The 27,896-nt window shown below is 37.1% G+C and overlaps 1 protein-coding gene across 11 annotated transcripts in view; it reads right to left on the bottom strand.

Moving 5' to 3' along the window:
* CEP112 (centrosomal protein 112) overlaps nucleotides 1-27,896 on the bottom strand; it is a 664,691-nt gene that overhangs the window by 202,732 nt on the left and 434,063 nt on the right. For 10 of the 11 annotated variants that reach the window (XM_064369449.1, XM_064369448.1, XM_064369450.1 and 7 more), the window contains one exon: nucleotides 415-477. The exons of the other annotated variant lie outside the window; for it this stretch is intronic. In XM_064369449.1, coding sequence (XP_064225519.1) covers nucleotides 415-477 — 63 coding nt within the window. The remainder of the gene's footprint in view (nucleotides 1-414; nucleotides 478-27,896) is intronic. 11 annotated transcript variants of the gene reach the window in all.

Below are 27,896 nucleotides of genomic sequence, written 5' to 3' on the forward strand. Positions count from 1 at the left end.
ATATTAAAACCACATTCTGTTTATTCATATACCCAGAAAAATATGATGCAATTCCACAAAAAAAAAAAAAAACTTAAAAGAATGAAGTTTAACTTGAAAGTACAAAGGCTTTTGTTGGGGAGGGATAACATGGGGAGAAATGCCAGATATAGGTGATGGGGAGGAAGGCAGCAAACCACATTGCCATGTATGTACCTATGCAACAATCTTGCATGTTCTTTACATGTACCCCAAAACTTAAAACACAATAAAATATATATTAAAAAGAAAAAGAAAAAAAAAGAATAAAAGTCTTTGTTGCCAGCAAAAAAAAAAAAAAAAAAAAGGAAAGAAAGAAAGTACAAAGGCTTTTATGTGTAGGTTCCATTTTTGTTTTGGGTTTTACCTTGTTTTGTTTCTTTTCATGTTGCTTACCTGTGAAGATCTGGCAAGCTTCTGAGTGTATTCCTTCTCAGTCTGCTTCAGCCTGCTGTTGGCCTGAAACACACACGTACATGAACACATACACAGTGACCTGTGAGCTTGGTATCTCTTCACATGCCTATCACCAGGCAGCTGGGATGCCTGCCAGTTGCACCGCCCTTCTGGGGCAGTCAGAAAACCACAGGGCTTGTCTTTGATGTTACGCCAACTATTCATCACATAAAAAGCAAAAAAAAAAAAAAAAAAAAGATCTCTTCTGCCAATTATTAGACAAACATAAGACTTCTGTGGATAGAAAGAGAAAGGGAGAAAGAGAGACAGAAATAGACACAGCAAAAGTATGAAGGTCAGAAGGTAAAGTAAGGGAAAGGGAGAAGAATCAAGAGGTGCAAGGAAAAGGAAGACGGACGTGGAGGAAGAGGAAAGGAAGGTACATTTAATAATTTTCCACCTTAATTGAAAAATAAAAGAAATAGATGCTCCCAGGCAAAGGAGATATGGGATTTTGAGACTCACTGGGCAAAGACTTGAGCCCTGACTCTGCCAAATGCATAAGAGCTAATTTTTACAGTGACAAATATGTCTAAATCAAACAAGTCTTATGTCCTGGAAATATGGTGGCCTTTCTAGAATCAGTCCACATTGCTTAGAGCTTGGTTATCCCCTCTGCCAGTCAAGTGCCAATTCTTTTTTTGTGATCTGCTTTCTGCTCTTTGGAAAATTTTGGAATCTTTATTTCATCATCAGTGTTTAAAAATGTCACAGTAATGTGTCCTAGACTGGGTCTTTTTCCCAACAATCCTGCAGGCACTACAGAGGCTCTTTCAGTCTAAATTTGTGTCCTTCACTACTGGGAAAGGTTGGTCATTACTCTCATGATTTCCTCTTGTCTCTCTGTCTGTCTGCCTGTCTGTCTGTCTGTCTGACTCTCTCCCTGTGTATGTCCCTCCCTGCAACTCTGATTTTGTACCTCTCAGGTTTAATATCTCTTTTTCTTATTGTTTCTATGTTCCCATTTCTTTGTCTTTTTGATTATTTTCAGAATTTCCTCAACTTTTACCTAAAACTTTATATTCTGCCATCATATTCATAATTTCCAACAGCTCCTTTTTGTTCTCTGAACAGCATCATCATCATCCCTCTTTTTACAGATGAGGAAACTAAGGCAGATGGTTAAAAATGCCTAATTTTTCTTGTTTTTTAATGGCTGAAATATTAAAACCATATTGTTTAATTTTATACCCATAAAAATATGATATAGTTCCACAAGAATAGGAAGATTCTATTCTTAGGTGGTTAGAGCATCTATTTCTTAGGTGGTTAGGGGGATAAGTAACTTGCCCAGCATCACACAGCTAAGAAGTGATGAAGCCAGAACACAAACGCACACTTTGGCTGCAGAGCACACATGCTCCATCAGGCAGAGCATCACATCATGTCTTGCAGTACAGTCCTGACAGCTATCTCTATCTATCTATCTACCTACCTACCTACCTACCTATTCTTCTATCCATCCATCCATCATCTACCTGTAACTATCTATCTACACACATATTTTATTTTTTTTTCTGCTTAGTAGTATGTGGTTTCTTTTCTTTTCTTTTCTTTTCTTTTTTTTGTGAGTTCCCGTTATTTATTTACTTTCACTTGTCTGTTTTTGTCTTTAGATACTTTCCTCAAATGTCTGGTGATCTTTGGTGTCCTTTTTTATTCAAAATGAGGCCTCCAGGGTGTATTACAAAGGAGCCTGGACTCTCTCATGTCAGCATCTGACTGGATTTCCCTCTTGGACCAGTTTGCCCAGAGCTGCATCCTCCAGTTTCCTGCCAGGCAGCACAAATCAGGTGGCCAGTGTTTTCAGAAGGGCGTTGAAGTGTTCAGGAGAGTGACTCTTGCGCAAGGCCAGCCTCACATTTCCCCTCAACTGTACCTGAGCCCCTTTCTCATTCCATCTCTCCAGAGAGCAAACCAAGGGTAGGGATGGGGGAAGGCTTAAGATAAAATCTGGGGCATCTGTTCCAAAAACAGACTTTCAACCAATCTTCCAGTTCTTCACTCTTCCCCATACCCAGTCTCTCTAATTTCTGAACCTTCCCAAAGTTCTACCACAGGAAAGATCCTGGTGCTTCTAACTGGCATCCTTCAAGCCCCTCTCCCCACAGAAACTGTTCGGTTTTTAGGATTCTTAGTTCTGCTAAGTCCCTTTCAGGCCCAGCCTTTTTCAAATTCTCAATGCTATTGATTTCTTATATGTTGTCTCTTATTTTCTTTGAAAAAAAAAATTATAGTCTAAAATCTTGATGCCTAAGTCCCATCTGCAGAGGTTCTGATTTAATTCATCTGGGCTATAGGCAGGGCACTAGAATTTTTAAAAATCTCTGCTGTTATTTCAAATATTCAGCCAAGGTTAAAAACCACTGGTTCATGCCTTTTTCAATTTCATTACTTTCATTTCCTCAGGGAGTGGAGATAAAAACAGGTGAGTTCTATCTGCTGCCTTTAATTGGAAGCAAATGATTTGTTTATTTTCATATCACAAATAGGATGAGGAAGCAATCCCATCCTCACAGCCCACTCCAGGCTCACCTCTACAGTAGTACTAAGGCTGAATTGGTCATTGTTGGTTAACCTGTCTCTCTCCCACTAGCTTATGAGATCCTAGAAGGTAGCTCCTAGCCCCTAACATAGCGTTTGGGGCATAATTGTTCATCTAATGAATGAGTGGAGGCCGTGCAAGCCCTTTTCCTCTTCTATAGCCCCAGTCAATACCTCTGAAGTTTTCTTTTCATACTATTTTTTTAATGGTCTTAAGTTAAAAACCAATTCTTTAGAGTTTATTCCATAAATCTCTTTGTATCTATAATCCCATCGAGTACACAGGGTAGTTTTGTTTTTTCCAGAGTAGAGAGGGCATGTGACTACTGCTGTTTTTCTATTAAGTCAACAGACTCGACTCCAGCTCTATTATGATTAAAGCCACTCTCCATAAGAATTAGGGCTACTCTGAACCTCCTGAGGTTTATTTGTCTTTGCTCACATTCTGTCACTATTTTTTTTTTGGTCACAAAATGCTTAATAAAGTATTTGTTGACTTTAAACTAAACACTTATAGAGCTCATACCATGTTCCAGGCACTGTTCTAAGTGCTTTAAAAGTATTTACCCACTAGTAATTAATTAATTAATTCTAGTATCATAAAGATGAGGTTACTTTTCCTTGGAAATGCTAGAGTCACAGATGGTAGTGCAGGAAAGCCTGTGTCTTGGTGGCAGCTACTCTTCATGAACTTATGACCAGCCCCCAAATCTCACAAACCCAATGAAGCTCCCTTATAACTAAATATCCAATTCATTCATCCACTCTAGGCAGCTGGACAATAGCAATGAACAAAACAGCCAAGAATCCCTCTCTATTTTTATGAAACATCTAGAAAGTAAACAAAGCAACTTTGAAAAGTAATATGGTGCAAGTGCTATGAAGAAATATCCATCAGGAAAGAGGGAGGAAGTGATAAAAGTTAGGGGGTACTTTATGATTTTAAAAACACTGGCCGGGTGCGATGGCTCATGTCTGCAATCCCAACACTTTGGGAGGCCGAGGTGGGTGGATCACCTGAGGTCAGGAGTTCGAGACCAGCCTGGCCAACATAGTAAAACTCCATCTCTACCAAAAATACGAAAAATTAGCCAGGCATAGTAGCGGGCGCCTGTAATTCTAGCTACTCAGGTGGCTGAGACAGGAGAATTGCTTGAACCCGGAAGGCGGAGGTTGCAGTGAGCTGAGATGGTGCCATTGCACTCCAGTCTGGGAAACAAGAGCAAAACTCCGTCTCAAAAAAAAAAAATACTGAAGTAACACATGGCTTCCCTAAGAGGGTGAGATATGAATAAAAACCTGTTGGAGATGAGGATAACCTCTAGGGAAAGAGCATTCTAGGCAGAAGGAAGAACCAGTGCAAAGGCCCTGAGGCAGAGGCACACATGGCATGTTGAAGACACAGTGTAGAGGCCGAGCGCAGTGGCTTACGCCTATAATCCAGCATTTTGGGAGGCTGAGGCAGGCAGATTACTTGAGGCCAGAAGTTAAAGACCAGCCTGGTTAAAATGGTGAAACCCTGTCTCTATAAAAAGTACAAAAATTAGCCAGGTGTGGTGGTGCATGCCTGTAATCCCAGCTACTTGAGAGGCTGAAGCAAGAGATTCACTTGAATGGGGAGGCGAAGGTTGCAGTGAGCCGAGATTGCACCACTGCATTCCGCCAGCTTGGGCAATGCAGCAAGCCTCATGGCAAAAAAAAAAAGAAAAAAAAGAAAGAAAGATACAGGGTAGGGGCCAGTGTGGTTAGATCAGTACAATCAGTGAAACACTGGCTCCTTAGACAACACATGGCTGTGAGAGAACCAGGAGCCAGATACTACACGGTGTCGTACTTAATTGTAAGGAATTTGGCTTTTAAGGTGAGTGAAACAGATAGTCACTGAAGGGGTTTGTATTAGTCCACTCCTGTACTGCTATAAACCAAACACTGCACGTTCTCCCTTGTAAGTGGGAGCTGAACAACGAGAACACATGGACACATGGGGGCAGGACCAACACACAGTGGGGCTTGTCAGGGGCTTGGGGGAGCATCAGGAAGAACAGCTAATGCATGCTAGGCTTAATTCCTAGGTGGTAGGTTGATCTGTGCAGCAAACCACCATAACACATGTTTGCTATGTAACAAACCTGCACATCCTGCACATGCACCTCACAAATTAAAAGTTGAAAAAGAAAAAAAAATACTAAAAAGTGAATGCCTGAGTCTGGGTAATTTATAAAGAAAAGACGTTTAATTGGCTCATGGTTCTGCAGGCTATCCAGGAAGCATGGCTGGGGAGGACTCAGGTAACTTACAATCCTGGTGGAAGGTTAAGGGGAAACATGCGTATCTTCATATGGCCAGAGGAGGAGAAAGAGAGGTGGGAGGTACTACATACTTTCAAACAACCAGATGGCATGACAACTCACTCACTATCATAAGAACAGCACCAAAAGGGACATCTGCCCCCATGATCCTACCACGTCCCACCTGGCCCCATGTGCAGCATTGGGGATTGCAATTTGACCTGAGATTTGGGCAGGGACACAAACCCAGACCACTTCAGTGTATAAGAAATACATGATCCAACAGCGGCAAATGATCAACAAGGCCACTCCAGCTTTTGTTTGGGGCAAGAATGAAGCAAATAAGCCAGGTAGGAGGCTACTGCAAATAATCTAGGATAGCAATTGAGGAGGTGGTGAGAAGGGGTCAGATTCAGAGAAAAATGTGAAAGTAGAACCAACTGGACATACTGTATAACAGAAAGAGATGAGTCAAGGATGACTTCAAGATTTTTGTCCTAAGCAACTAGACGAATGAGGCTGTCATTACCTAATACGGGAAAACTATAGATGAAATCGGTTTTTGCAGGGAAGATCAAGAGATCAGTTTTGGACTTATTAAACTTGGAGATGCCTATTAAACGTGCAGTGTTGAAGTGAGTATTTGTGCATTCAAGTCTTGAGTTTATGATTTAAGGTCTAGGTTAAAACTATGAATTCAGAAATCAGCAATTTATACAGGTTGTATAAAACCATACTACTGGATGAGATCCCAAGACATCCAGTATACACTGGATGAGATCCCAAGGGTACACACATAAAAAAGCAGAGGTCCAACTATACTCAGCCCTGGGCCTGCAAATGTTAGGAGGCTGGGACATGAGGAGGAAACAGGCAGAAGTAATAGTCAGAGTCAAGAAATCAGGATAGGTCGGGCATGGTGGCTCATGCCTGTAATCCCATCACTTTGGGAGGCCGAGGGGGGTGGATCACCTGAGGTCAGGAGCTCAAGACCAGCCTGACCAACATGGTGAAACCCTGTCTCTACCAAAAATACAAAATTCAGCTGGGCATGATGGCAGGCGCCTATAATCCCAGCTACTTGGGAGGCTGAAGCAGGAGAATTGCTTGAACCCAGAAGGCGGAGGTTGCAGTGAGCCGAGATTGCGCCATTGCACTCCAGCCTGGGTGACAGAACGAGACCCGGTCTCCAAAAAAAAAAAAAAAAATTAGGATAACATGGAATCCCAAGCCAAGTGAAGAAAGTACTTCAAGGACTACTCAGTGGTATCAAATGCTATGGAGAGGCCACAGAAAGTGAGGACTGAGAATTGATAACATCAGTTTGGCAACATGGAGGTCACTGGTGATAAGGATAAAAGAAATTTGTTGTAGTGGGAGACATGAAAGCTGGATTAAAAGAAGTTCACAGAGGAGGGCCATTGGAGTAGAACACAAACAATTTGTTTGGAGTTTTCTTATAAAGGAAGGGTAAGAAATGGGATGGAAGCTGCAGGAGAAGTGAGTAAATAGAGAGGTGATTTGTTTTGTTTTTTGGTAAGATGGGGAAATGAATATCCTGTTTGTAGGCTGATAGGAAAATCTAGGAGTAGAGAGGTAAGGTGGGGGGAAACATGATGCCAGAGCTTTCCTAGAGATATGTCCTTGAGTTAAGGTGAGGGATATGTCATTGAGGGAATTGTGCCCTCCCCAAATTCATAGGTTATGCTGCAACCATAATGGTGCAACTTCAACATTCAAAAGAGCACAATATGCTTCAAATCCCAGCTCAGTGCAAATTTAAGAAAAGCGAAGCAAACTGTATTATCAGACTACCAAAACTCAGTGAGATTCTGTAATTTAATATATCTACTTCTCACCTCTCTAAATTTCTCAACACTGGGGAGAGTTGTTAAATATATCAATGCCCGAAATCTACTCCAAGCCAATTAAATCATAACAATTAAATCAGAATCTCTGTGGGGCATCTTGATTCAGTTATTGCTTTCTAACATCTTTTACTTCTTGGCCTTTTGGAATGTCCAAAAATTAGTAATATTACAATTTGTGTTATGATCATAATATAATAGTTAAGAAAAAACATAAAATGAGGGTCTAGAAAGATCTTTGTTACTCATCTAGAATTATTTGGTATAACAATATTTTCCAATGGAGGAAGACTATTGGATTTCAGGCATAATACAATGCAGAAAAAATTTCAAGCCATCACAGGGAAAGGAAGGTAACTTCTGACTCTGGCTTCCCGTGTTTCAGGCCAGGAAGAGCAAGGGAAGAAAAAGATTTGTCCATGGGAACAAGTACTCATGCTCTAAAGAACAATTTCATTTGAACCCATTAATTTCCTTTTCATGCAAAATTTCAAAGATAAAGCAACATAAAATATGGGGCCAAAGAAAAGGGAGAAGGTCTTCAAGGAGAATCTGTCCCTTTAAGTTTTCATTGGTATACTCAGAAAAATATAAGACAATATATAGAGAAAATTTGATGATATCAGTCAACCAGTTTATGATCTGAATGTCAACAGATATAGATATCATAACAAACAACCAAACAGAAATCTCGGACCTAAAGAATTCAATGAATGAAATTTAAAAATATAATAGAGAGCTTCAACAGCAGACTAGATCAAGTAGGGTGGAGGGTAAATGTTTAGAGTTTTTATACGTGGCTGAAATTAAGTTGCTATCCATGTAAAATAGTCAATTATTGTATAACTATAAGATATTTTATATAAGCCTCATGGTAACCACAAAGCAAAACACTATAGCAGATACACAAACAATAAAGGAAAAAGAATAAAAACTTAGCACTATAGAAAATCACCAAATCATGAAGGCAAATAAGAGAGGAGAAAAGGAACAAAGATACACAAAACAACCAGAAGACAATAAACAACACAGCAGTAGTAAGTCCTTAAATGTCAATAATTATAAATGGATTAAATTTTCCAATTCAAAGGTACAGAGTAGTTTAATTAATAAAAAATCAAGATCCAATTATATTCTTCCTATGAGAGACCCACATTAGCCTTAAGGATATACATGGGCTGAAAGTGAAGGGATGGAAGCAGATATTCCATGCAAACAGTAAAGAAAAGAGAGAACAGGAGTGGCTATATTTAGATAAAACAGACATCAAGTCAAAAACTTTCGTAAGAGACAAAGAAGGTCACTAATGATAAAGAGGACATTCATCAAGAGGACATAGCAAGTGTAAATATATAAGCGCTCAACATTACAGCACCTAAATATACAAAGCAAATATTAATTGTCATGAAAGGAGAAATAGATAACAATACAATAACAGTGGGGACTTTAATACCCCTCATCAACAACAGACAGATCAACCAGACAGAAAATTAAAAGGGAAATACTGAAACTGAATTGTGCTTTAGACAAAATGGGCCATATATAACTTTCTATCCAAAAGCACCAAAATACACATTCTCCTCTAGTGTACATGGAACATTCTCCAGTATAGACTATATGATAGGCCACAAAACAAGTCTTAAAAAATTTAAGATTAAAATCATTTCAAGTATTATTTCTGGACATAATGGTATAAAACTAGACATCAATAACAAAATTAATTTTGGAAAATTCACAAATATGTGGAAATTAAACAACTGGCTCTGAACAATCAATGGATCAAAGAAGAAATCAAAAGAAAAATTAAAAACTATCTTGAGACAAATGATAATGAAAACACAACATACCAAAACCTATGGGATGCCCCAAAGCATATACTTCCCATAAGAGGAAAGTTTATACCATTAAATGTGTACATTAAGAAAAAAGAAAGATCTCAAACAGCCTAACATTATGCCTCACAGAATTAGAAAAAGAACAAATTAAACGCAAAGTTAGCAGAAGGAAGGAAATAATAAATATCAGTAAAGAAAGAAATCAAATAAAGAATAGGAAAACCATAGGAAAAAACAATAAAACTAAGAGTTGGTTTTTGAAAAAAATGAACAAAATTGATAAACACTTAGGTTACACTAGCTAAAAAAAAGAAAGATTCAAATATATAAATTCAGATATGAAAGTGGAGACATTACAACAGATGTTTTCAGAAATGAAATAGATCATAAGGAAGCATTATTAACAATTATGTATCAACATAGTTGGTAATGTAGGGTAAATAGATTAATTCCTCGGAAAATATAACTGAAGAAGGTTGAATCAGAAAGAAATAGCTTGAACAGGCCACTGAAGATATTGAAGCAGTAATTTTAAATCTCCCAAGAAAGAAAAGCCCAAGACCAGATGGCTTCATGGCTGAATTCTATCAAACTTTCAAAGAAGAATTAATACCAATACTTCTTAAACACTTCCAAAAAAAAAAAAAATAGAGCTGGATACTACAGTTGACCCTTGAACAACATGGGGGTTAGTGGTGTTGACCACCCCCCAAATGCAGTCAAAAATCTGCATGTAACATTTGATTACTCTAAAACTTAACTATTAATAGCCAACTGTTGACTGGAAGCCTTACCAATAACATAATCAATTAACATATATTTTATATGTTACATTAATTATATACTTTAGTCTTACAGTAAAGTAGGCTAGAGAAAATATAAAATAATGTAGAAGAGAAAATATATTTAATATTCATTAAGTGGAAGCAGATCATCCTAAAGGTATAGACTATATAGTCTTCATCCTTGACATCTTCATGTTGTGTAGGCTGAGAAGAAGGAAAAGAAGTTGGTTTTGCTGTCTCACAGGTGGCAGAGGCAGACAAAAATCTGCAGATAAGTAGACCCACGCAGTTCAAACCTATGTTGTTCAAGGGTCAACACTATTTCCTAACACATTTTATGAGGCAGAATTACCCTTGATACCTAAGACAGACAAAGCAACACAGGAAAACTGTAGGCCAACATCTCTGAAGAACATTCATGCAAAAGTCTTCAATAAAATATTAGCAAACCAAATTCAACATAATGATTAAGTGGATTTTACCCCTGACATGCAAGGCTGGTTTAATATACACAAATCAATCAATGTAATATATCATATTAACAAACCACATGATCTTATCAATTGACAGAAAAGCATTCAATAAAGTTCAATGTCTGACCTGATAAAAACTTTTAACAGTTTAGATATAGGAGGAGAGTTAAACATAATAAAGGCTATTTGAGTAAAACTCATAGCTAACATCATAACCAATGGTGAGAAACTGAAAGCTTTTTCTGTAAGATCTGGTATAAGGTAAGGAGGCCCACTGTTACCACTTCTACTTAGCAGAGTATTGGAGGTGCTATTAAGAACAATTAGACAATAAAAAGAAATAACAGGTATCAAGCTAGATAAAAAGAAGTAAAATTACCTCTATTTACAGATGACATGATCCTATATGTGAAAAATCCCAAAGATTCCATATAAAAAAACTGTTAGAACTAATAAATTAATTCAGTAAAGCTGCAGGATATAAAATCAACATATAAAAATCTATGACATCTATATACACAACAATGTAGCCAAAAAAGAAATTGATAAAACAATCTCATTTACAATCACTTCAAAAGATAAAATACCTAGGAATAAATTTAACCAAACAAAGACCTGTACTGTACACTGAAAACTATAAAACATTAATAAAATAAATTGGAGAGGACAGAAATAAATGAGAAGATATTCCATGCTCATGGACTGGGATAATTAATATTTTTTAAATGTCCATACTACTCCCAAAGTAATATATAGATTCAGTGCAAACCCTATCAAAACTCCAATGACAGTCTTCACAGAAATAGAAATAAATCCTACAATTCATAAGGACCCCAAATAGCCAATGCAATTCTGAGAAAAATAAAGTTGGAGGCATCAAAAATCCTGATTTAAAATTATATCACAAAGCTACGGCAACCAAACTTGTATGGTACTGATATAAAAACAGATGCCTAGACTAGTTAAACAGTATAGAGAACCCAGAAATAAATCCAAATATATATGGTCAACTAATTTTCAGCAAGGGCACAAGAAAACACAATGAGGAAAAGACAGTCTCTTCAATAAATCATGCTGGGGAAACTAGACTTCTACATGTAAAAGAATAAAACTGGACCCTTATCTTACACAAAACACAAAAGTCAACTGTTTCTCCAAATTTAGGGGCAGCAGTTTGCCCTGTGAATTTACTTCTCTAACAAACATAAAAAACATTGATATTTCAGTTTTTTTTTTTTCTGCTTTTTACTTGTTGTTAGGATGAGTGGCAACTTCCAAGCATCTTACATGCTGGAGCAGAAACTGGAAATTAACCTAAAAATAACTTTAAATATCCAAATGGTTCCCAGAGAGACAAGGAATAAATTTACTGAATAATCTAGGTTATCTCTGAGATAGTATCACATCACCTAACATACGTGTAGTTGTTTCTCAGGTAGAGAAAGATGTTTGGGAAAATATTTGTAGATGGAATCGCTGAAAATTTTCCAAACTAAAAAAAAACAAAAAAACTTTAAGACAGCAATTCCAAAAGATCATCAAACAAACAAACAAAAAACCAAGATAAATACAGAGAAAACCAAATCAAGACATAACATAATAACATTGCAAAGAACAGAAATAAAGATAAAATCTTATAAACAGCCAGAGAAAACATACTTTAAAAAGACAGGAATCAATGAAGATTTCTTATCTGAAACTATGCAAGTCAGAGAGCAATACAATGAATCTTTAAAGTGCTGAAATTAAAAAAAAATATCTGTTAATCCAGAATTGCATATCCAGTGAAACTCTCCTTCCAGACTGCAAGTGAAAAGCATACATAATTTAAAGAAAAATTTGAGAGAATTTGTCACCAGTAGATGCGCACTACAGAAACAGTTGAAATAAGCTGCTCAGACAGATGGGACATGATACTAATGGAAAACCTGGATGAAACCAAGGGAATAAATAGTATTGGACATAAAAAAAAGATGCATGTAAATATAAATTACTTTTTTTCCCTCACGTTAAAATTTCTTTAAAAGACAACTGAATGTTTAAAGCAATAACAACAAAATCTATTGTGAGGTTTATAATACTTGTAGAAACATAAAATATGAATGGGGAAATGGAATTATACTGTTAAGAAACTTACATTTTATATGATCTGGTACAACAGTAGGTGAAGACAGACTGTAATTAAGATGTATATAATAAAACCTAGATCAACAACTACAAAAACCAACAGTGAAGAAGTATAGCTAGTAAGCTAATAGACATAAAATGCTAAGAAATAATTAATTCAATAAAAGGTAGGAAAAGAGGAGAAAGAAGAAACAAATAGAAAAGAAATTGCAAAATGGTAGATTAAAACCTAACAATAGTGATAACTATGTTAAATATAAGTAACCTAAAAATTCCAACTAATTGACAAAGCTTATCAGACTGGTTTTTACAAAAAGTTTACATGGTGCTTTCAAGATAAACACTTAAAAATCTTTTTTAAAAAGGTTAAGATTAAAAGGTTGACTAAAGATGTACCATGCAAATAGTAATCATAAGAAAAGTAGATACAAATATCTAACAGTGGATTGCAGAACAAAGAGGTTTGGTAGAGATACAGAGGTGCATTTCATAATTATAAAAATTTAATTCATGAAAATGATATAACAATCCTAAATATGTATGCACCTAATTTTAAGAGCTGCAAAATACATGAAACAAAACCTGACAGAAATGAAAGGATAAACAGGCAAATTCACAAATGACAATTGAAGATAATTCAAAACTCCTTTCACAGGAATTGATAGGACAAGTAGATCATATTAATGAGGATACAGATGATTTGAAAACTACTAATAACCAACTTGATCATTAATCAAGATAGACCATATTCTGGGCCATAAATAAATTTCAGTAAATTAAAAAGGATTGATCTCATACAGAAGAAATGCTCTGACCATAAGCATTTATTAAGTTAGAAATCCATAAAAAAAATTTATCTTAGGATACACATATACTAATCTTTGAGTCAAAGAAAGAATCATAGCGAGGCATGGTAGCTCATGTCTATAGTCCCAGTGCTTTGGGAGGCCAAGGCAGGAGAATTGCTTGAGGCTAGAAGTTCAACACCAGCCTGGGCAACATAGTGAGACCCCATGTCCAAAAAAAAAAAAATTAAAAATTAGCCAGGTGTGGTGATACATGCCTGTATTCCTAGCTACTTGGGAGTTGGGAGGTAGGAGGTTTGCTTGAGCCCAGGAGTTTGAGGTTACAGTGAGCTGTGATAGTGGCACTGGTCTCCAGTCTGGGCAACACAGCAAGACCCTGTCCCTAAAAAAAAAAAATTACAAAGGAAATTAGAACGTATTTTGTAATGAATGAAAATGGAAGCATATATTTGTAGAATGCAGCCAAATCAGTACTTAGAGGAAATTTTTAGCCTCTGAATTCTTTCATTAGCAAAGAAAGAAGTTCAAAAATAAGTGGTATAAGCTTTCAATTGAAGCAACTTGAAAAAGAATAGCAAGTTAAAGACAAAGTAAGCAAAGGAAAGAAATAGAAGAGTTAAAATCAATGAATAAAAACAATAGAGAAAAATTAATGAAACCAAAAGCTGACTCTTTAAGAACAATAAAATTGATAAATTTCTAGATGGATAGATATGAGAAAGAAGACATGAATTATCGATATCAGTAATAGAGACAGGGGACATTACTATCAGATTCTGTAGACATTACTAGAGTGATAAGAAAATAAGAACATCATATTTACAAATGTTTGATAATTTAAACAAAATGGATAAATGTCTTAAATGATAGAAATTACTCAGACTCAAGAATTAGGAAACTCAAAGATCCCTCTATTTATTACACACACACACACACACACACACACACACACACACAGCCCTTTCTGAAACCCTGGTATACTCCTCTGCACTGTGTTAATTTTGCAAACATTTACTTTGAGGACCTTCTCTGGGTTAGGCACTGTATGTTTACAGAAGTCAAAGATTTAATGCAGTTGGGGAGGGATGAGATAGATGAGTGAATAAATAAAATGCTGTATAATAAGTGTCATGAAACAGATCTGCACAGGGTGTTATTAAGGAAAAAATATGAGATACCCTACATGAGAGAAGGCTTCCGTAAGGAGCTGAGTATTAAAGGGTAATGATGATAATGATGATGATGAGGATGATGACAAAGATAATGATAGAAACAACAACAAAATAATGTTTACTTTTCTCTTACTCTATTAACACATATTGGCTAAATGTAAACCTCTCAAAAACAATGTAAACCTCTCAAAAACTCTGCAATAGCCACTATTATCCTCATTGAAACTGGAGACATAGCAGATAAAAAAAACTTGTGTACGGTTATACAGCTAGGAATGAATACAAATCAAGTGTCTCTTTTGAGACAGAGTCTCACTTTGTTGCCCAGGCTGGTATTGAACTTCTAACCTCAAGAAAAGTTTCAGATGGCAGGAGTGACATGTGCAAAGGTACAGATGCTTGAAGAAAAGCATGGTAGGTAGATTTGAGGCTGCAGTCTTCCTTTCCTCCTTCACAGGCACATTTCTTGAAAGGTAATCTCTACCCTCTGCCTCCATTTTCATTTCCTTATTAGTTCAAGAAATATTTACTCAGCTCCTTGGTGACTGCCCAGTCTTTCCTTAATAACCTGAAATTTGACCCTGTCCCTTCTATTCAATTTGCCAACAACCTTTTTACTGCTCTAATAAGAAGTCATTTTAAAAATAATACTCATTTTCTTTTGATTATAAATGTAAATTCAGATTGTGGTGATGGTGTACAATCTGTAAATCTGTTAAAAATCATTGAACTGGACACAAAACAAGAATGTCTCCAAAGGTAAATTATACTTCAATAAAGCTGGGGTTTTTTAAAAAGTAAATAAATGCTCATTGTAGAAAAACCAAGAAATAGAAATAAATATATATGGTGAATATCTCTTGTAATCTATCACTTCATGTAGTTAGTGATTTTTCTATGCAATGTTTTTGCACATTACCTGGGTATTTCTGAAGTCTTAAACTTGATATTTTCTTCTACTCAGCCCTTCCCAGCTTGTCATTCTACTTTCCCTGCCTCATGGCAAAGGATGATAGAAGTATAGAAAAAGCAAAGGAGGTTGGGTGTGGTGGCTCACGACTGTAATTCCAGCACTTCGGAGGATGAGGCGGGTGGATCACCTGAGGTCAGGAGTTCAAGACCAGACTGGCTAACATGGCAAAACCCTGTCTCTACTAAAAAAACATAAAAATTAGGCAGGTGTGATGGCACATGCCTGTAATCCCAGCTACTTGGGAGCCTGAGGCAAAAGAATTGCTTGAACCTGGGAGGTGGTAGTTGCAGTGAGCTGAGTTTGCACCACTGCATTCTAGCCTGGGCGACAAAGTGCGACTCTGTCTCAAAAGAAAAAAAAAAAAAGGAGTCCATTTTTGGATTTAAACAATAACCAGGGCTGACTGGACCCAAAGCAGGGCATAAGAACACTACTTGAGAGTTGGTTTTACCTCCCTGGTTCGCCCATCCCTACACTAGAAAGGAGTCCCCAAGTCATGGGGTGGAGCACAGTCGGAAATGAAGGAGAATATGTTTCCTTGCGGTTTTGTTCCCGGGAAAAGGCCCAATTTTTAAAAAATTATACTTTAAGTTCTGGGGTACATGTGCAGAACGTGCAGTTTTGTTCCATAGGTGTACATGTGCCATGGTGGTTTGCTGCCTCCATCAACCCGTCATTTACATTAAGTATTTCTTCTAATGCTATCCCTCCCCCAGCTCCCCACCTCCCGACAGACCCCAGTGTGTGATGTTCCCTCCCTAAGTCCATGTATTCTCATTGTTCAATTCCCACTTATGAGTGAACATGCAGTGTTTCGTTTTCTGCTCTTGTGTTAGTTTGTTGAGAATGATGGTTTCCAGCTTCATCCATGTCCCTGCCAAGGACATGAACACAATGAAAAGGCCCTATTTCTTACCCTGACTTCTCCATCAAGCCTGGGAGATGGAGAAAGAAGACAAACCCCACATAGGTCAGGAGTCCTCTGAGAGCAGAAGGAGCCAGTGTTCACACACAGGTCGGAGGAGGTGAAAGGCTGTGGGGCCACACTGGAGAGCAGAGACACAGCAGAGATGAGCTTGGCAGTGTGTGTTCAGGCTGGCAAGACTGCAGGACCTAGTTTCCTGCGGGCTCTCTGCTGCCCCCGACCACACACAGGAAGAATGCAACATTTCCTGGGTGTCTGAAAGCAGCATGGATGTAGCCAAGAGAACATGCAATCAAAGATTAGTGGGGATAACCCATGTCTCTGTGGATGCCTGGGGGGGTAGGTGACACCCAGGATTGGAGGCCCCACCCCATGGCATGATGGAGTCACTGGGGCTTTCATGCTATCCTAGAACCAGGGGACTGACTGAGACCTGAGGTGATGAAAGGCAAGTAGCAAGTTTCTGCTGCACAGCTCAATGGTGATTCAAAACAGAAACGGATTACGGTGAAGCAGGCACCTCTGAGTTTATGGCCTGAGATCTGGACCCTTCACAGCATATCACCAGCAAGGGGTTTGGCGAGGCTTTGGTGGTATTTGGCTCTGATCCTCGTTTGCCACCCTGCTTCCTCTTCAGGAAGGAGACATGCGGGAAAGGAGTAGTAGCAATGGAGACACAAAAAGCTGCTTTATTACAGGCCACATTGGTGCTCAATACCCTTGATGTGGTGAGTGGGCGGGAACTGAGGCTGAATTTCTGAGCCCCATGAGGTCAAGGGTCCCTCCTCCCAAGCTTGAAAATCAGCATTTGGCCATCTTTTGGCCAACCACAGGGTAGAGGAACCTGAAGCCACAGCAAGCTCACTTAGGCCTAAAGAGCAAAAGCGAGGCAACTGGGCCTGCCCAGAAGTCTCCAGCCCTGTCATACTCACACAGCTGGGATGAAGAGTCGGAGGAAGCCAGGGCCATGCAGAGTGACACCGGGGACGCTGCTCACCCTCAAGCACAGCAGAGACAGTGTCCTTACCAGATCAGTGCCACCTCTGCATGCAAAGGAAGAGGGTTGAGAAAGCAGAGATGGCAGGAAAGCACAAGCATCTTTATCATGGTTTTCCCCACTTTACACTATATCATAAACATTCTCCTAGGTAATTAAAATTGTTTTAAAACCTAATTTTTAAAATTTTATTTTAAATTTTATTTTTTGAGATGGAGTCTCCTCTGTTGCCCAGGCTGGAATGCAGCAGTGCGATCTTGGCTCACTGCAACCTCTGTCTCCCAGGTTCAGTTGATTCTCCTGTTTCAGCCTCCCAAGTAGCTGGGATTATAGGGGACTGCCACCACGCCCGACTAATTTTTGTACTTTTAGAAGAGATGGGGTTTCACCATGTTGGCTAGGTTTGTCTCAAACTCCTGACCTCAAGTGATCTGCCTGCCTTAGCCTACCAAAGTGCTGGGATTATAGGCATGAGCCACCACACCCAGCAAAACCTAATTCTTAAAAGCTTAGTACTTCATCATATGAGTTGAGACTTTTAAAATGTTCCCATAAATTCAGGAAAAATGGATTGCTCTGTAGCCACAGTAACATGTAGCCATCATAACTGGTCTTAAATCTGTTCAATTAATCAATGACAACTGGCTTTGGTGAACACACTTTTGCAATCAACCAAGAGGTGTCAGCCCCTGACTTCAAAAAGCCAGCTAATCAGAGATGGACTCACTCCAACAAACACACCTCTGAGGCCAACCAGTCGGCAACAGTCTCACACAAGTCACACAAGTCGCTGTGGCTTTGAAAGGACCTCCCACCACCATCTCTATGCCACCCCAAACCCTATACAAGATCTACCATCTGCTCTGTTCAGAGGGACTGTGCCTGACCAGCAAAGCTGCCCCTTTTTATAGTTAGTAAGTGATCTCCTTCTCTTTTTGTTTGAGATACTGACAGGATATAGCATGACTTATTGAACCATTCTTCTATTGCTGGATATCTAGATTATTTCCAAAACTCATTATAAATAAAACCGTGGCATTTATCTGAACATAAAAATGTTTCATTGCACCACTGATTATATTTATAAGATAAATCTCAGAAAGTGAAATTACTAAGTCAATGTACAGAAATGGTTTTATAGATTTTTATAAATATTGTCAAAGTGCTTTCCAGAGAGATTGTATCAATTTACACTCACATATCATTGTCTGGGGTGCCCATTCTGCTACATGTTTGTAAGAATTAAGTATTTCAATTAATACAATCTTTGCCAATGTTTCTTATTTTGTGTTTATTTCTGAGACTGAATATATTTCTTGTTTCTATAACACCTATTCTCCCTTCTTCCATAGGAATAAAATTTTTGGTTGGGCACCTGCTGTCCAGAATAACAACTACATTTTCCAGCCTCCTTTGCAGCTGGATGTGGTCATGTGACCACATTTAGGGGGGCATGTAAAGGGAGGCACTGTGTGGCAGCTTCTGGAAACTTCCTTTTGAGGGGCTATGTATGTGAACTTGGATTCTTCTTTGTCCACTTCCCACTCCTCATTCTGATGCCTAGGCTTTAATGCAACCTTGGACCACAAAGATGAAGACTGCACCATAGGCATGGCACAGGGTAAACCAGACCGTGACCTGAACGTGAGAGACGTAAACTCTCTTGTGTAAGCCACTATTATTTGGAGTTTTCTGTGACTCCCTGATGATTCTAATCCTCATGAACACACCCCTATTTACTGGCCATATTTCCTGACTTTCTCTTGTGATTTGCCACCTGCTGACTTGCCACTTCCATTAAGTTGTCCCCCGAGAACATAAAAATTTCACATCTCGACAGTTCTATGTACTTTGAGGGTAGGAGCTATGCTATAGTCATTTATCATCCCACTACCCCACACCCTATATACAAGGCCAGTGATCGATAAGCAGGTGCTTACTGAAGTACTCAGTATGTGTCTGGTGGCTGAAGTTCTCCTCTTCCTCATGAATATTCTTAAACTAGAGCTATGGATAGGCTTTAAGAGTCCATAGACCACTCCCTATGTTTGATTCAAAGTTTTAGATATCATATATATATATATATATATATATATATATATATATATTTTTTGGTAGAGAATCTAAATATTCAACATATATTTTCAAAGAACTAGATGATCCAAAGAAGTCTGAGTGGCACTGTACCTATGACACACTGGAACCTGCATTCTGCCCCACCCATAGGCTTAAAACCATTACTTTTTCTTCAGTTCATTGGTCCATCACATTTCCACTGCCTTACCCAGTTCAGTTCTTTCTCAATCTCATGTCGACAGTATTCTTCTGATCTGTCTCCCTACCTCAATTGTTAGCCCATCTCTAATTTGCCCTGGACCCCTATGGTGACTGTCCTGCTGAAGAATCAGTCTGCTTACCAAGTCCACAGTCCCTGGCCTGGTACTCAAGGTCCTTAGTGATATGGAGCCCATGTCTCTTTCACAAACCACCTTTATCCTGTTGGATATAAACTGCTCAAAGACAGGAATCTTTTGTCTCTTCTGTTCACTGATATATCCCAAGATCAACACATAACAACCAATAACTGCTGAATGAATGAGTAAATGTTTTCTAATATGGATTAACGAGGTTTTCCAGACCATGTTTTTGCTTTGGAGTCTCTGTCCCTCTACCATAATCCTACCAATATACCATGACCAGTTCAAATGCTAATATTTTCTTTGCTTATTTCCCTTAGAACTGATTTACTTTTTGCCCTTTAGTATTTAGGGTCCTGGTAACATGCATGGCTGTTCTATAGTCTTTTGAAAATGTGTCTTCTTTCTGAATAGGTTACTAACACAGCTCATGGCTTTGGCATCATTGCTCAGCCCTTAGTAGTTGTTTGAAAAATACTGTTTAATGAATTAATAAAAAAAAAGCCTGTATGGGCTGAATTGGTGAGATTTTTATAGCTTTTAGATAAAAAGATGGCTGTTTGTTTATCTCTACTTAGCATATTAAAGGTAAGGCAGAGGGGGAGGTAGAAGTAGAAAGGTTTCTAACTAAGGAAAAATATGATTTACCACACTTTTTTTTTTTATTATTTCTTCCAAGTGGAGATAAAAGAGAATTTGGGGTAAAATGAAAATTGGACATAAGCTTACCAAAAAAGGCATCTTTCAGGGTGCAGTGGCTTGCACTTTTAATCTCAGCTACTTGGGAGGTTGAGGCAGGAGGATCATTTGAGCCTAGGAAGTGGAGGCTATAGTGAGCTATGATTGCACCACTACTCTTCACCTTGGGTGACAGAGCAAGACCTTGTTTCTCAAAAAGAAAAGGCATTTTTGTCTTGGTAAACAATTTGTTTTATATGCCATAAATAGTTTAAGTCATTTTAAAATAATTCAAATATTTAAAGAAAGTTGATTATAAAAAATAACCTTTTAAAGACATAATTTAATATCGCTTCAAAGAAAAAACTCTCACATTGCAGTTATAACTTCCCCAAACATTGTACTAAACAATAAAATCTTACTAACTTAGTTGAAAACACAAAAGCTAAGTTAGATATAATATGTATAATTGTTCCTCTCAAGTTACTATTAAGTAGTAGGCAGTCATTTACGACACTTCTTATTATCACATTCTAATTCCAAAGCCCCTTCTTGCAAAGAATAAAGAAGACAGGAGAGTGGCAGGAAGTGAGCAAACATTTGTTGAATACCTCCTAAGTGTCAGATATGAATAAGATGTAGTTCTTGATGTTGTATCCAAAGACTTTTGAATCTTACTTTAAGTCAAGGACAAGTTCTCAGTTTGATATCATCATCACAAGAAAGGGTTGCTTAATTCAAGAATTCTTGTCCTTTTTCATCATTACATATAAATCTCAACTTGAGAAAATGGCAAACTAGTATAAATAGCAAAACATATGCAAATGTCACTGATCGATATTTAATGACTCCTCAGTTTCAATTCATTTCTAGAAAACTGACGAATCATCTTAGATGGTTGCTTTACGCAGAAACAGAAACTAACAATTAGGAACCACAAGTGCTCAGGTTTTTGTCACTGCCTATTCATTTTATAAGAAACCCATGGAAAAGCTACATGCTTTAGAAGGAATAAACACCGTTTTTGAAAAGTGTTGTATTGTTTGCTTATCAATATCCCTATTTACTAATACTTAACAAAAGCTCTTTTTCCATACTGGACTTACTTACTCAGTAAATACTGTGAATCTATTCTAAGAAGAAATGCCTGTATATTCCTGAATTTGGCCCTATTTCTGACTATGTCTATTGGTATTGGATACATTCTCTGTCCACACAGAGCTAATAAGTGTGGTCAATTTTGTGGACTTTTATAATATTTATTTAATGGCAGTCAATCTAAGGAATAGCCTGGGACAGTTGATTTTCTTCTCTCACTATAACTCAGGACCAGTTTTCTCACCATTGCAACATATATTTACATGGCTAACACCCATAAATGATCACATGAGATTTACATGCATTTCCCCACCCTACTCACTGAATAAGAAAGCAAACTGTGAAACAAGCTTATGGAAATAGTTAAAGAATTAAGATGTAATCATATTTCAAAGCTCACCCTCAGAGAAGCTCTCTGAAGCAAAGGCCACAGAAACTGAAACTCATTTATTACTTGGGCAGAAATACAAACTTTAAGAGAATGAGGGAGGAAAAAAACTTTACTTTGCTCTAGGGAAGAAGCGACTATTCTCTGATGTGCAAAAAAGAATTTATCATCAAAGACCAAATGTAAATGGGGTCAATTAATTTCTTTTAAATCTCTACCTTCTGTAATATTTTTGTAAATCTTTGACAGTGTTATACTTTATACTAAAATCTAACGTGTGATTTGACAAATGTCAAAGAAATTGACCACTGTATTTAACAAATTTTAATAAGCATAATGTGTACTTTAAATATACTTAACACACACAATTTACAAATGAGTGGCCATTCTGTGGTATAGTACTCTTAAGAAGCAGATAGAACAACTATGTCAAATTTCAACTTCAAAGATTTAAAAAATAGTGACATTGTTCAATGATTAAATGACAGGAATCAGTTAAGTAATATATTATTTGAATTATAAGCTTTGAATCTAGGCATTAGATGCCCCAATTTGGCATGCTCATAATATCTTACTTTTTGTTTTTGAAAATTTTCTACTTTTTGGTTCATTTGGATAAAAATGTAATGTATATTAATTGGAAGGTTCATAAAATGATATATTTGCAATAAGCTATGCTATGTTAGATTTGTAGAGAGTTCAGTATAAGACAATGATCTCAATACCTAACAAAAGCTCTATTTCCTATACTGGATTATTTGGAGTTTAGAATAGTTGCTGAAAGGATGTTCTTGAGGTTTAAGCATTAGCTGTTTCTAATTTAAAATGATCTAGACTTCAGGATACAAAATCAATGTACAAAAATCATTAGCATTTCTATACACCAATAACGTCCAAGTTGAGAGTCAAGTCAAGAATGCAATCTCATCCAGAGTAGCTACACACTCACAAAAATAGGAGGTGAGAGATCTCTACAAGGAGAATTACAAAACACTGCCAAAATAAATCATAGATGAAACCAACAAATGGAAAAACATTCTATGCTCATGTTGGCCATACTGCCAAACCATTTTACAATCTACAGATTCAATGCTATTCCTATCAATCTACCATGTCATTTTTCAGAGAATTGGGAAACAACTATTATAAAATTCATATGGAACAAAAAAAAAAGCCCAAATAACCAAAGCAATCTGAAGTAAAAAGAACAATGCTGAAGGCATCACATTACCTGACTTCAAACTATACTATAAGGCTACAGTAACCAAAACAGCATGGTACTGGTACAAAAGCAGACACAGCAATTCATGGAATGAAATGGAGAACCCAGAAATAAAGACACACACCTGCAGCCATCTAATCTGCAACAAAGTTAACCAAAATAAGCAATGGGGGAAGAACTTCATGTTCAAAAAATGGTGCTAGGATATAGCTAGCTGGCTAGCCATATGCAGAAGAATGAAAAAGGACCCCTAACTTTTACCATATACAAAAGTTAACTCAAGATAGATTAAAGATTTAAATGTAAGACCTCAAACTATAAGAATCCTAGAAGAAAACTCAGGAAACACCATTCTGGATGTGGCCTTGGGAAAGAATTTATGACTAAGTCCTCAAAAGCAATTGCAACAAAAACAAAAATTGACAAGTGGGACCTAACTAAACTAAAGAGCTTCTGCACAGTAAAATAAACTATCAACAGAGTAAATAGACAAACTATAGAATAGGAGAAAATATTAGCAAACTATGCATCTGACAAAGGTCCAATCCAGAATCTATAAGAAACTTAAACAACTGTGCAAACAAAAAACAACTTCACAAAAAAATGGGCAAAAGACATGACAAGCCATTTCTTAAAAGAAGACATACAAGTGGCCAAGAAACATATGAAAAAATGCTCCATACTACTAATCAGGGAAATGGACATCAAAACCACAATGAGATACCATCTCACACCAGTTAGAATGGCTATTACTAAAAAGTCAAAAAACAGATGTTGGCAAGGCTGCAGAGAAAAGAGAACACTTATACACTGTTGGTGGGGATGAAAATTAATTCAGACACTGTGGAAAGCAGTTTGGAGATTTCTCAAAGAAATAAAAATGGAACTACTATTCAACCCACTAATCCCATTACTAGGTATACAACCAAAAGAAAATAATTAGTTCTACCAAAAGACACACATACAGGAATGCACATTGAAGCACTATTCACAATAGCAAAGACATGGAATCAACCTATGTGCCCATCAATGGTGTACTGCATAACAAAAATGTGGTGGGAAGGAGAAGAGGGTAGGGGTGGGAAAACTAACCGTTGGGTATTATGCTCAGTCACTGGGTGACAGGATCATTCATATCCCAAATTTCAGTATCATGCATATACCCAGGTAACAAATCTGCACATGCACCCACTGAATCTAAAATAAAAGTTGAAAAAAATAAAAATAAAATTGAAAAAGAAATAGAAGACTATGCAAACTTTTAAGACAACATATATTATCTGCACTAAAAGTTTACTACCTTTCAGAAAAATATTTTTAAAAATAAAGAATAATTCACATTTTAAAAATGGGTAAAGAACTTGAATGGGCATTTCTCAAAAAGAAGATACACAAAAGGCTAAAAGCACTTGAAAGTTATTTAACATAATTAGTCATTAAATAAATGCAAATCCAACACACTGAGGTACCACTACATACCCAGTAGGATGGCAATATTAATAATAACAATGATAATGATGATGAAAATAACAACTATTGATGAGAATGTGTCAAAATTTGAACTCTTCTAGATTGTTGTTTCAGCTGTGGTAGAAAAGAGTTTGGAAGTTCTTCAAAAAGTTAAGTATAGATTTCTTACATGACCCAACAATTGCACTCCCAGGTAAATACTCCAAAGAACTGAAAACAGGTATGCAAACAAATACTTGTACACAATTTATCATAACACCTCTATTCACAATAGCCAAAAGGTGGAAACAACTCAAATGTACATCAGCTAATAAATGGATAAGAAAATTGTTGTATAAAAAATAAATAAAATAAAATGACCTAGAGTGTATCTACTTTTCCAGAATCATCTACATCAAGACTGAATTACTTTGCAACTTCATTTTAATGTTCAAAATGTTTGAAAGCAATGAGTATGATGCCCATACAAAGCACGTCCTATTTCCCTATTCAGTTGACAAGAATAAGATGTCCAGTTCGTTTTGTGGATGTATAGTTGAATTTCCCATCACTCCATACCCTAAAATCTACTCCCACCATCTTTTTCATTATATAAAGTTCCTTTGATTGACTATTTCAACTGTTGCCAGGTGGTGAGCAGTAGAGCATGTGGTTAACAGTATGGGCTATGAAGTTAAACCAACCTGGGTGGTGTGACCATGGGCAAATCATTTAACTTTCCTGGGTATTATTTTATAACATGTAGATAAAGTGGACAATAAAGATTAAATAGGACTGAGGTTTAGCAATGTAGGATGATGCAAGTTCAAGATGGCAATGGATCAGAGAGTAGTGAGTCAGCACTGGAATGAAGACAAACATCAGGCTCTTTATGCGTGAGAAAATGGGAAAAATAAAATGCAAGGCAAGAGTGATCAAAAGGAGAATCTGATAGACTGAAATCTTGGAGGTGAATTAGGCAAGTAATGTTAGGTCTAAGGCATGGCTGCAGTTCTGCATGGTCTAAAATGGAAACAAGATATAATAGAAGTTACTTAACAGTAGTTGAGCTTATAAAGTTGTAGGGTCACACTGTTAGAAAAGACACCTACCAAAATCAGTCTTTTACAGTAATTCTGGTCACGCTTTCTTATTCATCCTTCCACTTTAAACCCAAAAGAACTATTTGCCTCAGCTTCTTCACTGGGGAAGCAATTCTCTTTCTGGCATGTCCCCAAGACTGGGTACTCTGGTACTTTGGACAATGTTAATCATTTTTACCTGTAAATGTCTTCTTAATTATGTAATAACATATACAAAAGAACAAAACAGTTTGTAAGTTTATGAAACATGATACAGAGTTCTTCTAAAATGACTAGACAACTTAATATCTAGCATTACAAATGCCAGGGCATTCACCTGTGTGCTTCCTCCCCAACCCCACTCCATCCCCTGACCCTTTCTGAGAATTAATCACTATCTTGAGTTTTACTTATTGTCTTGCTTAAAAAATTAACATAATGTGCAGGTATTTCCAACCTGCTGCTTTACTATTTTTGGGCTTTATACAAACATAATCATGCTCCATCTAATTTCCTGCAACTTGCTGCTTTTCACACAACATTGTTTTTAAGATTCATTCACGATGTGTCATCTGAAGCTGTATTGCCTTCATTCTCACTACTCTAGAACAAATCTGTATATAGATAAAAATCAATTCTTCTGTAAATGGGCATTTGGACTCCAAGTTTTTCCCTCCATGAGCCATGCTGCTATAAACATTCCTGTACGTGTCTTCTGATGCATATTTGTGAGTTTCTAGCGTTTGTGTTAAGGAGTTGAACTGACAGCTCATGAATCAAATGGTTGGCTTTACAGACAATGCTTATTTTCCAGAGTAACATTTAATAGTCTCAACATAGTAAACAAGTGTTCTGTTTGTTCCATACCTTCAACCATGTTTCTTCATTGTCAGACTTTCCTTTTTTTTTCCCCCCAGTAACAAGGTCTCACTCTGTTGCCCAGGCTAAAGTGATCCTCCTGCCTCAGCCTCCTGAATAGCTGGGACTATAGGTGTGCACCACCACAGCCAGCTAATTTATTTTTTGTAAGGATGGGCTTCTCACTATGTTGCCCCAGTTGGTCTTGAACTCCTGGAATCAAGTGATCCTCCTGCTTTGGCCTCCCAAAGGGCTGGGATTACAGATGTGAGCCACCATGCCCAGCCAGATTTTCTAGTTTTAATAACAGCTGTAGTAAGATAAAATTCACATACTGTGAAGTTCACATTTTTAAACTATACCATCCAGTGGTTTTTAATATATTAATAGATCTGTACATTTATCACAATGATAAAACTTTAGACTATTTCCATCACCTCAAACAAACAAACAACTCATCCCTATTAACAGTCACTTCCCATTCTCCCGTCCTTTGAGCCACTGGCAACCACTAATCCACTTTCTGCCTCCATGGATTTTTCCATTCTGGGCATTTCACATAAATGGAATATACAACATATGACCTTTCATGACCAGATTTTCACTTAGCATGCTTCCAATGTTCATCTACGTTGTGGAATGTATCAGTACTTCCTTCCTTTTCCTAGTCAAATCCATTGTGTAGATATACCACATTTTGTTTAATCACTCACTCATCAGTCAAACATTTGGGTTGTTTCCACTTTTTGACTACAATGAATAATGCTGCTGTAAACATTCTTGTATAAGTTTCTTTGGGAAATATCTTTTCAATTCTCATGTGTGTGTACTTAGGAGCTGAATTGCTGAGTCATGTGGTAACTATGTTTAGCTTTTTGAGGAACTACCAAACTATTTTCTAAAATGACTGTACCATTTTACAATCCCACCGGCAAAAGTATGAAGGTTCTAATTTCCCCACACCCTTGCCAAAACTTTAGTCTGTCTTGTTGATTATATCCAATCTAATGGGTATGAAGTGGTATCTCATTGTTGTTCCGATATATGAGTTGTGATTATTTCCTTCTATTCTGTAAGTTGTTCTTTTTGCTTTCTTGAAGGTTTCCTTTTAAGTACAAAAGTTTTTCATTTTGATGAAGTTCATTTATCTACTTTTTCCTTTGCCGTTTGCACTTTTAGTGTCATATCTAAGAATTCTTTGCCTAATTCTGAAATGTCAAGAAAATTTACTTGCATGTTTTCTTCTAACAGTTTCATAGCATTTTTCTTTGATACTGCTTTTTTCTAAAAGTTTTATAGTTTTGCCACTTATATTTAGGTATGTGATTCACTTTGAGTTCATTTTTTTGTGTGTATGTTGTGAGGTAGAGGTTGAACTTCACTCTTTGGCATATGGATACCTAGTTGTCCCAGCACTATTTGTTGAATTTTCATATG

This window comes from Aotus nancymaae, unplaced genomic scaffold (genome assembly GCF_030222135.1).
Source record: "Aotus nancymaae isolate 86718 unplaced genomic scaffold, 86718_ANA_hifiasm-v0.15.2.pri h1tg000089l, whole genome shotgun sequence".
Lineage (NCBI taxonomy): Eukaryota > Metazoa > Chordata > Mammalia > Primates > Aotidae > Aotus > Aotus nancymaae.